This window comes from Neoarius graeffei, chromosome 2 (assembly GCF_027579695.1).
Source record: "Neoarius graeffei isolate fNeoGra1 chromosome 2, fNeoGra1.pri, whole genome shotgun sequence".
In the NCBI taxonomy this organism is placed as follows: Eukaryota; Metazoa; Chordata; class Actinopteri; order Siluriformes; family Ariidae; genus Neoarius; species Neoarius graeffei.
In genome coordinates, this window is record NC_083570.1 from 88,811,031 (window position 1) to 88,825,118 (window position 14,088).

The 14,088-nt window shown below is 42.6% G+C and overlaps 1 protein-coding gene across 15 annotated transcripts in view; it reads right to left on the reverse strand.

Moving 5' to 3' along the window:
- The window catches only part of LOC132882001 (protocadherin gamma-A10-like), a 180,925-nt gene that overhangs the window by 36,080 nt on the left and 130,757 nt on the right, over positions 1–14,088 (reverse strand). Inside the window, exon 1 of one of the 15 annotated variants that reach the window (XM_060915146.1) lies at positions 3,869–6,562. The exons of the other annotated variants lie outside the window; for them this stretch is intronic. Within the exon in view, the coding sequence (XP_060771129.1) occupies positions 3,869–6,343 (2,475 nt within the window). The 5' untranslated portion in view covers positions 6,344–6,562. Of the gene's footprint in view, positions 1–3,868; positions 6,563–14,088 lie in introns of those variants that run through there. 15 annotated transcript variants of the gene reach the window in all.

A 14,088-nucleotide genomic window follows, 5' to 3' on the forward strand; every position in this document is an offset into this window, starting at 1 on the left:
CAGATCGGTAAGATCACCCTTAAATACTGCTGTACTGGTCACTATAGTATGGCCACGAACAAGATGGCGTAAAAATCCAGCCATGAAGTTCAACTGGAACTTAACACTTTGTATGCCACTACACTGAAACTGGAGACATATTCAGGCTTCCCGCCAAGGCTAGGCTCTACAGAGGGAACGCATGGAAAACAGCTGCTTCTCTGCATACACGTACATCCTCTTATTGAGCTCATGAAAGACAAATCTTTGTCTCTTTCTCTACATCAGCGAGGACACTCCTCTCACCTAAAACCTAAGTCCACAGCAGTGGATCATTAAGGTCTATTCTGTTCTGTTACAATAATGTTTTCAGATGCTTTTCTAACAATTATGTAGAAACAAAATAACTCTGTAATGTTCCTGTAATCAACAGAGCGAGTTTTTAATCCATGACTTGAACAGCTGGAAGCAATTCGAGTGCAAACTGCACTGAGAAAAAGTGACTAAAAATTCAAGAACTCCAGCTCAGCTAAGCCAAAACTCTGCTCACTGTGATGTTACTCATTTTATCTTGGAAGGGAAGATATTTTTGAACTATAATACTCATGAAGGGCAGCATGGTGGTGTAGTGGTTAGCACTGTCGCCTCGCAGCAAGAAGGTTCTGGGTTCGAGCCCAGTGGCTGATGGGGGCCTTTCTGTGTGGAGTTTGCATGTTCTCCTCGTGTCTGCGTGGGTTTCCTCCGGGTGCTCCGGTTTCCCCCACAGTTCAAAGACATGCAGGTTAGGTTAAATGGTGGCTCTAAATTGACCGTAGGTTTGAATGTGAGTGTGAATGGTTGTTTGTCTCTATGTGAATATGATGATCTGGCGACTTGTCCAGGGTGTATAGTCAGCTGGGGTAGGCTCCAGCTTGCCCATGACCCTGCACAGGATAAGAGGTTACGGATAATGGATGGATGGATATTCATGGGGGGGGTTCCACAAAAACCTACAGGAGATGCTTCGTAGCTAACAGCTCCATTCCTGCATTTGACTAGTGACATCATCAGGAGGATACCGTACCAGCCAGTTTCGGCCCCTTATCCTTGATGGATAGCACTGGTATGGTGTTGCCCTTCCATCAGGAGGTATCATGCAATCATGCATCTGTGTTAACTACTTTCACCTAACTCTCCAACCATACTTGTTCATCTCTTTACAACCATAACAACTCTCCAATCATAACTACTTCATCTTGCACATCTGTGATAAGCTTTCTGGTCTCTGTAGGACAAAAACAAAAGCGATATCTGAAGAGATTAACAAAAGATTTTTCGATATATCCCCTTGCCCCAACAGTGCAAAAAAAGTGTTTATCTGTTGAATAAGACTTAAATTTTTTGTGGGTTAAATAAAATGTACCAGATAAGTAATACTACTACTACTACTACTACTAATAATAATAATAATACGGTCACTAAAGTCACAAACAAAATGGTGTAAAAAAAAATCAAACTCTGAAGTTCAGCTGGAGCTTAACATTTTGTCACTGCATTGAAACTAGAGATGAGAAGAGATATTCTTCACAGATGGGAGTGAACTACATCTACACACACACACACACACACACACACACACACACACGTTCACTTTCAACTAAACAGAGGTGACACTAAAATGGCTGCCTTAAGTGAGCAGGAAGCTCAGCAGGAAAACACATGGTGAGGATGAGGAAAAAGAGGAAATGGCTGCCAGGAACAGAGAAAAGGACAATTGGCTATGTAAGATGCACATGAATGCGCAAGGAAGGAAAACTAAGCTGTTCTTTACATGATAATGGCTCAAAGAGAGGAAAAACACACAGCAGGCCGGGGAATAACCCCTCTTCCTTTTCTGTCAGTAACAGCAGTATTAGAACTCTTCCATAAATCTCCCAGAAATGCACACACGGCTGAACGCTATCTCTGTCTGGATTTCTGAGCTATAACCTAATGCCCCATCCTTCTGTCAGTACTGCAGCTCACATGCCCTCCCACAAAACACTCACACACACATCGCACGTGCCACGCCAGAGGAGCCAGATGGTCTCTTCATGACCTGAAGGCCAAAAGCACTCCCAGAAGACATACAGACAACACACAAGGGAGATACTGGTGGACAGAAAGAATGAGAGAAAGAACAGGAAATCTCTCCTTTTTAGTCTCACCTTCCTCTCTATCCCCTTTTAAAAGCATGATACAAAGACAAGGGATTAAACAAAGTCTTGCTTCGACATACAGCAGGTATAAATAACATCAGTCTCAGGCCCCAAAGCTTTTCACCTCACATATCATATTCTGAATGCAAAAGAAGTCAAATATTATGGTCTGATGAAAGCGTTTGCTCAACAGAGAAAAAAAATAAAAGTGCAGAAACACTTAAATAATGATTACAAAGCAAGGTTGAGCTCTTTGTTCAAATGCTTTCTCTCCCATCAGTATCAGCATTTACTACTTACAATAAACACACATTTACTATGTTATTATACACACTGAGTTTAGCTGAATGTCGACATTGAAAGCTCTTTGTGTGGTCTGTAGTGTTCTTTGGGTAGTCTGAATCCTGGTTACTATGGAAATTCATTATGGGATTTCCCAAAGGGAAACACACGCACATTCCTGAAGGTCACATGATTTTAAGGTATGGAACCAGTCACTGACCTTCATCCCAACAGGAAGTTCTGGGTCACCGGATGACCTCTGGAATCCTGTTTTCAGCCACCAATTTCTTTCTCAACACACACCTCGGGACTACATCCTTCTCTCTGTCTCTGTTTGCCACCCCCTCTTTCCTTCTTGTCTCAAACTTAATTTCTATCCGCCGTGTCCTTTTATGGCACCTGCTAGCCATTTTGACCTTTCTTTAATCTCCAACAACCTTTCTCAACATATTTATTCTTCCTTTTGTCCATTTTCTCTGACCAGAATATTGACTTTTCAGAATGTCTTAACAAAATTTGGGACAAATATGTCTCAAGTTGTTCCATATCTAGGTACAGGTTCACTCTTTCTCTTTGCCTCATTATCTTTCTTCTATAATATCCCTACAATTTCTGTTTGGTGCTCTGATCCTGGCTTTCTAGAAAAGCTGCAACTCCTTGTCTTAATTATGCTTAAAAAAAAATCTCTGACTGCAGCATGTCCCTCACCAAGCTATATCATGGGATCATGGGAAAAGCTATCTGAGGTTAATTTAGAACCTCAGAGGTTGATTTTTTGACATGCACTATAAAAAAAAATAGTTGAGAATACTTGAAATTTCAAGGCCCCCGAGGTTATCACAATTTATCATTAAACTATACATGCCTTTTTTCATTGTTCTACACAATTACAAAACTTCAATATTGAAATAAAGTTTTTAAAACCCACGTTGTGGGTATGGCGTCGTGGCTCAGGTGGATAAGGTGCCATACCATAAATCCGGGGACCTGGGTTCGATTCCGACCCGAGGTCATTTCCCGATCCCTCTCTCCCGCTCATTTCCTGTCTCTACACTGTCCTATCCAAATAAAGGTGAAAAAAGCCCCCCAAAAAAGTCTGATAACCTCAATTGCCTTTTTGTACTACTGTGAATGCCACTGTTCAGCAAAAAGAGAAATCTATGTTGGCAGAATGAGGAATTGAAAATTGACTTAAGAATTCTTAATAAAGATAACAGTTTTATCATAGTTTGGATTATCATGGGCACATCATTGGCAAAACATAAAATTCTTAATGCAGACTGTTGCCTTGAAATTTCAAGTATTCTCAACTATTCTTTTTTTACAGTGTGATAACATGATTTGAAATCTGCCTCACTTGTGGCAACAGCAAGCGAGAACTTTTCAGCATCTTAAATGTTGTCAGTTTCTGTGCCAAGCTGAGCCCTCACCTCATTGGCTGAGTTCAATAAGTGCTTCCGGGTTAGGGTCATGTTTAAAGTGTTGTTATGGCTCAGTAGAGGAGTCTTAACAAACACAAAGTCACTTCTGCTGGAAAGTGTGGAGTAGCAGGGCCTGTATGTGCGTGTGTGAGGTTCCTGAGGGCCCCCCACCACCTCCATGTACCGGATGGGCCCATCTGTGTTCAGTTTCAGGTGAAGGTCCTTATGGGAACGCTGCTGGTAAGAATGGCGAGAACGGAAGCCCTTCCTGGAGTAGCAGCACGTTAGGTCATCTTTGTGTCTAAGGCACCGCACCAGCAGCACCACAACAGTCACAAGAAAGACCAGAGTCACGCAGCCCAGTGATATTATGAGGTACAGGCTTATGTCCGGGAGTCCGCCTGTTTTACGAGAAGATGTTTTGTGAAGGTTTGTGACTGTGTCTGGACTCTTCTCCTCTATGCTGATGGTGACAGAAGCACTGGTGGACTGGTTAGGCTGTCCATTGTCCTGCACGATCACCACAAAGCTGTACGATGAGCGCTCTTGGCCGCCTGCCTCAACCTCGGCTAGTTTCTTTGTAGTCCGAAGCTCGCCTGTGTGCGCTCCAATGTGGAAAAATTCTGCATCCTCACCAGGTGCGATGCTGTAGAACAGCCATGCGTTGTACCCGCTGTCGGGGTCATAACCAACTATCTTATTCACAAGATGGCCTATGGGGGCAGAGCGGGGCATGGTCAACTGGAGGCCAGAGTCACCAGAGTTCGCAGGGTAAAGGATGATGGGTGGATTGTCATTCTGGTCGATGACGAAGACATGGACGGTGACATTGGAGCTGCGTGGTGAGACCCCACTGTCCTGCACCTGTACTTCGATCTTAAATGCATTCATTTGTTCATAATCCAACGCACGCATGGTAAAGATATTGCCATTCTCTGGGTTGATATAGACGTAAGAGGACACAGGGCTGCCATGGACGGTAGACGGCAAGAGGGAGTAGGTGAGACGGGCATTCTCCCCTAAGTCCGGGTCTGAGGCTGATACTGTCACTAGTGAGGTACTGGGGGCGTTATTCTCCAGGATGTCAACAGAGTAATACGGCTGTAAGAACACTGGACTGTTATCATTCACATCTGAGAGAATAACAACAAGCGCCTTTTTCGAGGACAGTGGAGGAGAACCGGCATCTGTCACTGTCACGATGACAGTGTACTCCGGGACGGTTTCTCTGTCCAAAGGGCCGTCCGTAACAAGGGTGTAGTGTTCCGCAAAAGCTGATTTCAGTTTAAACGGCAGCCCTGGAGACACTTTTAATGTCATCTGTCCATTTTTACCTGAATCCAAGTCCTTTACGCTGATCAATGCGATGACAGTACCTGTTGGTGCATCCTCGCTGATGGTACTGGTCAGGGATGCAAACGTCACTTCCGGCGTGTTATCGTTCACATCTGAAATTTCCACTTTGATGTGACATGAACCCTCCATGGCAGGAGTTCCACCGTCCCGAGCCTGAACTGTGATGTCATACACGTTCGCCTGTTCATAATCCACCTCGCCAATGACAAGGAGTTCTCCAGTTTTAGCATCCACACTGAAAACCTGGAGGATCTTCTCTGGGGTGTATTTGCTAAATAAGAAAGATATTTCTCCGTTCGTTCCAGAGTCTAGATCTGTGGCGTTTAATTTGGCCACAATAGTGCCAGGAGGAGAGTTCTCCAAAAGACTAACCCGTTTCACTGGCTCATCAAAAACGGGCGCGTTATCGTTCACATCCAGGGCTGTGATCAGCAACAGTGTGGTGCCGGATTTCTCTGGCTGTCCGCCATCCACCGCCGTGAGCAGGAGGCGAAATCCGGCGTGCGCCTCGCGATCTAGAGCCTTCTCCAGGACAAGCTCGGGAACCTTACTGCCATCGCTCTTCGTCTCGACGTTTAACGCGAAGAAGTCGTTCGGTTCGAGACGGTAAGTCCGCAGAGAGTTCACGCCCACATCAGGGTCGCGCGCGCTCTCCAGTCGGAAACGGGTTCCAGGCGCGGCCGCCTCCGAGACCTCGAGTGATGAGTTCCAAGCCGGGAACTGCGGAGAGTTATCATTCACATCAACAATATCCACAACGACACGCTTCATCTCCAACGGGTTATGGAGAACTATTTTAAGGTGCAACGAACATGTTAAACTCAACCCACACAGGCGCTCCCTGTCGATTGTCTCTTTAATGACTAAGGCACCGCTGAATGAGTTTATCTCGAAATACTGAGCGCTGGGATCCGAAATAATAAGCATGTTCCTTTCACTAATCTTCTGAACCGTGAGGCCCAAGTCTTTCGCTATGTTCCCGACAAAAGAGCCCGGCTGTTGCTCTTCAGCCACGGAGTAGTGGAGCTCTGCTGTCGCGCTGGAGAGGCAGGACAGGGAGGAGAGGGAGAGGGCCAACCAGAGCGCGCTCCATCCCGAGCAGCGGCCCCTCTGTCTCCGCTCCATCATCAGCTCACACAGGTCTCAGGCACAACTTGTCTCGTGATCAAACCATATTTATCATCAAATAGGCTATTAATCCTTAGCATGCCGTCCGAAACTTAATCCGTTTAACAGGGAGGAAACTTAAGCGACTTAGACAATCCATGGCACCCGAAAACGTTTGGGTAAATTAATAAAAAAGGAAAGAAGAAAATGCGCAAAACTCCATCCTGCCGTCTCTCCAACCTCCGCGCGCTGACTGGGCCCCTCCATGGCGCGCACCAGGAGGAGCCTGGGCCACAAAGGGCCACTTCTGATTGGCTGAGAGTAAGGACACACACACACACACACACACACACACTTCTCGGAGCCACAAAACTTTTCAGCACAGACTCAGTGTGCCTTAATCCGAGCAGGAATCCAGTGTCTCAGTGACTCTCTTGTATTTCTTCAGTCAAAGAATAAACAGATATCCTACCGGTATGTTTGAACTTCAGCCCACAGGAAATACATTGTCTTCATCGTATGCAAAATGAACTTTAATCATATTTGATGTGCTTTTCAGATCTCTATGAGCGAATAAAGGCATTCATTCATTCATTCATTCATGGCACTGATAGAAGGAAAGCCACAAAAACATGGTGAGTTATAACCCACTCCACAGCCACCGGACGGCGCTGTTTCTTGATCAGCTCAACATTTTCCTTTTTTTCCCCTTATTTTAAAGACTTGGCAATGATCTTCTTTTCTTTATGATTTTTTTTCCTTTCTACAAATGTTCATTTAGAAATCATGAAGCCAAGCTCTCACGAGGTCAAGTTTAGCTTGGAAGGTGTTTCCATTACCAAACATAAACCTATACAAAACATCTGTAAAGGTTTCTAGTCATGAAAGTTTTATTAATACCTCGACTCTCAGAAAAAGGGTGCTAAACTGTACTTTTCCTTGATGGGGATGGTACCATTAACAGTACATGCTTTGTCCCTTTAATATGTAGCTTTTGCGTGTAAACATATACAGAATATAGGTATAATGTTTTAAGGTTCAGCGGCATGGTGGTGTAGTGGTTAGCACTGTCGCCTCACAGCAAGAAAGTTCTGGGTTCAAGCCCAGCGGCTGACGAGGGCCTTTCTGTGTGGAGTTTGCATGTTCTCCCCGTGTCTGTGTGGGTTTGCTCTGGTTTCCCCCAAAGACATGCAGGTTAGGTTAACTGGTGACTCTAAATTGACCGTAGGTGTGAATGGTTGTATGTGTCAGCCCTGTGATGACCTGGTGACTTGTTCAGGGTGTACCCTGCCTCTTGCCTATAGTCAGCTGGGATAGGCTCCAGCTTGCCCATGACCCCGTACAGGATAAGCGGTTACAGATAAAGAAAAGAAAGAAAGCACAACTTTATTCATCACACACTTGTGAAATTTCCTCTCTGCATTTAACCCATCTGAAGCAGCGAACACACACATGAGCAATGAGCACACATACATACCTAGAGCAGTGGGCAGCCATGCTAACAGCACCCAGGGAGCAGTTGGGAGTTCGGTGCCTCACTCAAGGGCACCTCAGCCCAAGGCCATCCCATATTAACCTAACCACATGTCTTTGGATTGTGGGGGAAATCGGAGCACCCGGAGGAAACCCACACAGACACGGGGAGAACATGCAAACTCCACACAGAAAGGCCCTTGCCGGCCGCTGGGTTTGAACGGTGAGGCGACCGTGCTAACCACTACACCACCATGCCGCCCACAGCACAGTGGTGGGATTTATGTATGGATGGATGTTTTAAGGTTCATAACTGGACCTTTGGTAAACTTTTAGATGTTAACACCCTCTTGTTCCTTTCTTAAAGTTGACCAAAAGAATTAAGAATCAGACTTATGAAGTGCGTGGTCTGGACTGTTGCCTTATATGGATCAGAGACATAGACACTAAAGAAGAAAGAAGAAGATATGCTAGATGTATTGGAAATGTGGTTATGGAGGAGAATGTTAAGGATCACATGGGAGATTAAAAAAATGAGAGCATACTACACTAAATTTGAGTTGAAAGAGAGCTGAAAACACCAAAAGATAGGAGAAAGGACATGTATTGAGAGGGGACATGTATTATATCGGACGGTAATAGAAGGGAAAGTAGAAGGGAAGGAAAAGGGGAAGAGGAAGAAGAAGAGCTACATTAATGGGCAACTTGGGAGGAGGAAGACTGTATGGAGAATGAAAAAGGATGGTGGAGGATAGAGAAGGATGGAGGCTGTCAAACCTGTAGGAGGACCTGCACAAAGGCAGAACACTAAGAAGAAGAAGAAGAAGAGAAGAATTAGGCCTTAATATATTATATGTAAAAGCTAATTAAAGGTGCACCACTTGCACTTCGCCAGATTAAAAAAAAATCCTAAATGTGCAGGAAATGGACCCTTGATGGTATTTTGTCCCATTCCAAGGGACAAGGAAAGGTACAGTTTGGTACTATTATTTCTGTGATCATATCAGTAATAGGCCAAGGAGGCCTGTATAAAACCTTTAACCCATTATGGCATCATTCAAGGAGCTTCATATACAGTAGTCTCGATGGATTTAAAATGTCCATCCTTCAGAAATAAAATCTTCAGAAATAATTCACTGCTATATTATAGAATACTTGATAAAGCTAGTACAGGAAGTACACAATCAACACATACAGCTGTCTCTCCATCTGTATATTCTCACATCCAAGTGATTTTATTTTAAATCCACACTGAAATATTCCTTACAGCTTCAGACACGATCAACGGTTTATCATTCTAAATATGTCGGTCAGATTCATGCAGAAGCCTTTATAAAGCCTATAGCAAGATATACAACAATAGTGTCCTATAAAGATTCAATCTATTAAGCAGAACCCCCTCTGTGCTTTCGCTGTACTCCAAAAAAATAGATGCCTCATTCTGACAGCCAACTCAGAAAATATTTCTCTTCCATCTAACATTATCTACATTAATCAGAAAAAGATGTCAATATGTGTATTTGAAGTAAAAGATAAAATACTGTGTTACATTTCCATACTCTACTGACACACACACCATAATGTATACAGTGGTGCTTGAAAATTTGTGAACCCTTTAGAATTTTCTATATTTCTGCATAAATATGACCTAAAACATCATCAGATTTTCACACAAGCCCTAAAAGTAGATAAAGAGAACCCAGTTAAACAAATGAGATAAAAATATTATACTTGGTCATTTATTTATTGAGGAAAATGATCCAATATTACATTATCTGTGAGTGGCAAAAGTATGTGAACCTCTAGGATTTGCAGTTAATTTGAAGGCAAAATTAGAGTCAGGTGATTTCAATCAATGGGATGACAATCAGGTGTGAGTGGGCACCCTGCTTTACTTAAAGAGCAGTGATCTATCAAAGTCTGATCTTCACAACACATGTTTGTGGAAGTGTATCACGGCACAAACAAAAGAGATTTCTGAGGACCTCAGAAAAAGCATTGTTGATGCTCATCAGAGTTTGGACTCCACCAATCCACAGTCAGACAGATTGTGTACAAATTGAGAAAATTCAAGACCATTGTTACCCTCCCCAGGAGTGGTCGACCAACAAAGACCACTCCAAGAGCAAGGCGTGTAATAGTCGGCGAGGTCACAAAGGACCCCAGGGTAACTTCTAAGCAACTGAAGGCCTTTCTCACATTGGCTAATGTTCATGAGTCCACCATCAGGAGAACACTGAACAACAATGGTGTGCATGGCAGGGTTGCAAGGAGAAAGCCACTGCTCTCCAAAAAGAACATTGCTGCTCATCTGCAGTTTGCTAAAAATCACGTGGACAAGCCAGAAGGCTATTGGAAAAATGTTTTGTGGACGGATGAGACCAAAATAGAACTTTTTGGTTTAAATGAGAAGCATTATGTTTGGAGAAAGGAGAACACTGCATTTCAGCATAAGAACCTTATCCCATCTGTGAAACATGGTGGTGGTAGTATCATGGTTTGGGCCTGTTTTTCTGCATCTGGGCCAGGACGGCTTGCCATCATTGATGGGACAATGAATTCTGAATTATACCAGCGAATTCTAAAGGAAAATGTCAGGCCATCTGTCCATGAACTGAATCTCAAGAGAAAGTGGGTCATGCAGCAAGACAACGACCCTAAGCACACAAGTCGTTCTACTAAAGAATGGTTAAAGAAGAATAAAGTTAATGTTTTGGAATGGCCAAGTCAAAGTCCTGACCTTAATCCAATCAAAATGTTGTGGAAGCACCTAAAGTGAGCAGTTCATGTAAGGAAACCCACCAACATCCCAGAGTTGAAGCTGTTCTGTATGGAGGAATGGGCTAAAATTCCTGCAAGTTGGTGTGCAGGACTGATCAACAGTTACAGGAAATGTTTAGTTGCAGTTATTGCTGCACAAGGGGGTCACACCAGATACTGAATGCATAGGTTCACATACTTCTGCCACTCACAGATATGTAATATTGAATCATTTTCCTCAATAAATAAATGACCAAGTATAATATTTTTGTCTCATTTGTTAAACTGGGTTTTCTTTATCTACTTTTAGCATAGAATAGAATGCCTTTATTGTCACTATACACATGTACAATGAGATTAAAGCATCTCCAATAACAGTGCAAAACAGCGTGTTGAGTGAGGGGGGGGGAAGAAAAAAAAGGGGGGGAGTGTTACAGGGGGGTAAGGTGCACAGTCCTGAAGTGTAGGTGTTGTGTTACACATTATGGAGTGAGGTATTGCTCATTGCACATATAAATTATTGCACGAGAGAGTCACATTATAAAATAAAATATTACACATTTATGAAGTATTGCAAGGTAAGGTAGGTGCACAGACTTGAGGTGTGTGTGCTGTGTGTAAGGTGCACAGTCCTGAGGTGAGGTGAATGTGTTGTGTTTCACATTATGGAGTGAGGTATTGCACAGAGAGAGTCCCTTATAAAGTACTGCACATTATAAATTATTGTGCGAGAAGAGTCACATAGTAAAATAAATACACTTTTAGGACTTGTGCGAAAATCTGATGATGTTTTAGATCATATTTATGCAGAAATATAGAAAATTTTAAAGGATTCACAAACTTTCAAGCACCACTGTATAATGTATTTAGTTGATGATGCAGAGAACCCTTATAAAACTCATTTATGCACTTTATGCTATGAAATCATCTGATATAGTCTTTTCATTTTTTAAAAAATACTTTTTTACTAGCTGATGCTGAAGCTGATATAAATAATACTTCCATAGCATTTACTACGTAGATTTCTGTTGGTGTAGAGGCATCACTGTGTAATCCAATAGGAGTAACAACAGTCAACTTGAGCATTAATAATTAATACGGATTGTTAACAAAGTAGAGAGCGCTTGCATTACTTCATGTTTGTCCCTGAGTTAAAAAAACAATCAATGTATACAAATTTATGATGATATGATGATTCATCCATCCATTAGATATCCTGCTTATCCATCAGAGTCACAGGGAATCAATTCCAGGTGACTTCAGGCAAAAAATGGGGTAAAAGTCACCTCTGTGCCACACCTCTCAGTTCACCTGGGCAGGTCATCAATTTATCTCAGGGCTAACACAGAGATATACAACCATTCACACTCACATTCACACATCTGGGCAATTTAGAGGAGTGGGTTATCCTAATCCGCTTGTCTTTGGACAGTAAGAGGAAACCAGAGCATCTGGAGGAAAGCCATGCAGGAAAGAACATGCAAACTCTGCACAGAAAGGCACCAGTTGGCTATAAGTTTTGAACCCAGAACCTTTTTGCTATGATGTGACAGTGCTAACTACTTCACCGCCGTGCCACCCTTATGATGATTCATACTAAACATATTCATTTACTTCATGAATATTTTTTGTCATATTTATAAAACAGTGTTTCATTTGAAGCATACATTTATCTGATTGTTTATCACTTAAAAAGTGAGTAAATAAATATGATCCATGAATATACTGTGCACACACCACAACAACAAGTTTCATTTATATAGCACCTTTCACCAAACCAAGGATGCTTTACAGAGTAATGGCACTACAGAAAGGTAAACAAATCTCATCTCATCTCATTATCTCTAGCTGCTTTATCCTGTTCTACAGGGTCACAGGCAAGCTGGAGCCTATCCCAGCTGACTACGGGCGAAAGGCAGGGTACACCCTGGACAAGTCACCAGGTCATCACAGGGCTGACACATAGACACAGACAACCATTCACACTCACACCTACGGTCAATTTAGAGTCACCAGTTAACCTAACCTGCATGTCTTTGGACTGTGGGGGAAACCGGAGCACCTGGAGGAAACCCACACGGACACGGGGAGAACATGCAAACTCCGCACAGAAAGGCCCTCGCCGGCCACGGGGCTCGAACCCGGACCTTCTTGCTGTGAGGCGACAGCGCTAACCACTACACCAGCGTGCTGCCCGGTAAACAAATCAGCCAGAAAAAACACAACAGATAGGAGACATGGGAAAGGAAAACACAAAATGATCATTTATGGTACATTTAAATAAAGATAACAGACTCGTTCAAAGCATTGAAAAATATAGAACAGTCAGTGTTCAGGACAACAGGAATAGCAGAGAGAGAAGAGATAGGATTTGAGATGAGTCTTGAATTGGGGAACTGATGTACAATTCCAAAGTCACTGAGCGAGAGAATTCCACAGTTTGGGAATAATGCCAAGATAACACCAAGGTTACTGACTGGGTGAAGTTTAATGACAGTGCCATCACTGACCAGATTAAAACTACTATAGGAAGAGGCTATTGATTTAATACTAATCAGAAGATCAGTTTTACCAGTATTACATTTTAAAAAGTTAGTATTCATCCACAGCTTTAAGGAGGGGGCGGGGCAGATGTCGAAGGCCTGCAGCTGATGTAAATCTACATATCATCTGTATAGCAATGAAAATTCAAAGCATGATGGTGGATAATTTGGCCCAGGGGTAGCACACACACTTCATTATATATACACACAGGATATTGCATGGTTGCGCGAAGATATGAAGTTTATCTTTGAGTGGTGAACATGTTCACAAGTGAGTGACGTAAATGAGTGAAAATATTTTCAACATGAGAAGATAAACTTCATATATTCACACCACCATGTAATGCTCTTTATATTATATAGATACAGCCACAAAAAATGCACAAGTTAATCAAAAGAATTTCAATTCTGAACTGGTTTGCTATTTTGACACCGCGTATCCAGTCAGTGGGAAAACACTGAGAGTGACATCATTGGAGTGAAATATTGGGAATTATTATATATACGGGCCACTTTTTCCATGGAATAAAAACATGTATTCTATTCCCTTCTAGTGGGTTTATTGATGGCATGCAATATTGTTATCATATCTCTTATCCTCCATGTATTATGTCACTCTCCCCAATGGAGAATGAGTGTGCAATTTTGTTATAATATTGCATGTTGTCAAGACAACACGGCGTCACACTTCGGAGCTGATGTGAAGATCCAATGACAAAACTTTTCTGCTGCGCATGTGCACAATCGTTTCTTTGTCAGGCAGGAAAGAGAGAAGATGGGGTTAAATCAGTGCTAGGTTTAAGCACTAAATAAATAAACTGAAAATTGAAACTAAAGATGCGCTGAACACCCGAACGGCTACCAAAACTTCATTATATGTTCTTTACTCATATTTACAAGAGAAAAACATACCAACGGACATTGAAAAACTGGAAAAGAGACATGTCGGAGACATAAAACTTCTGCACTAGTGAGTGTTTGACAGTTTGG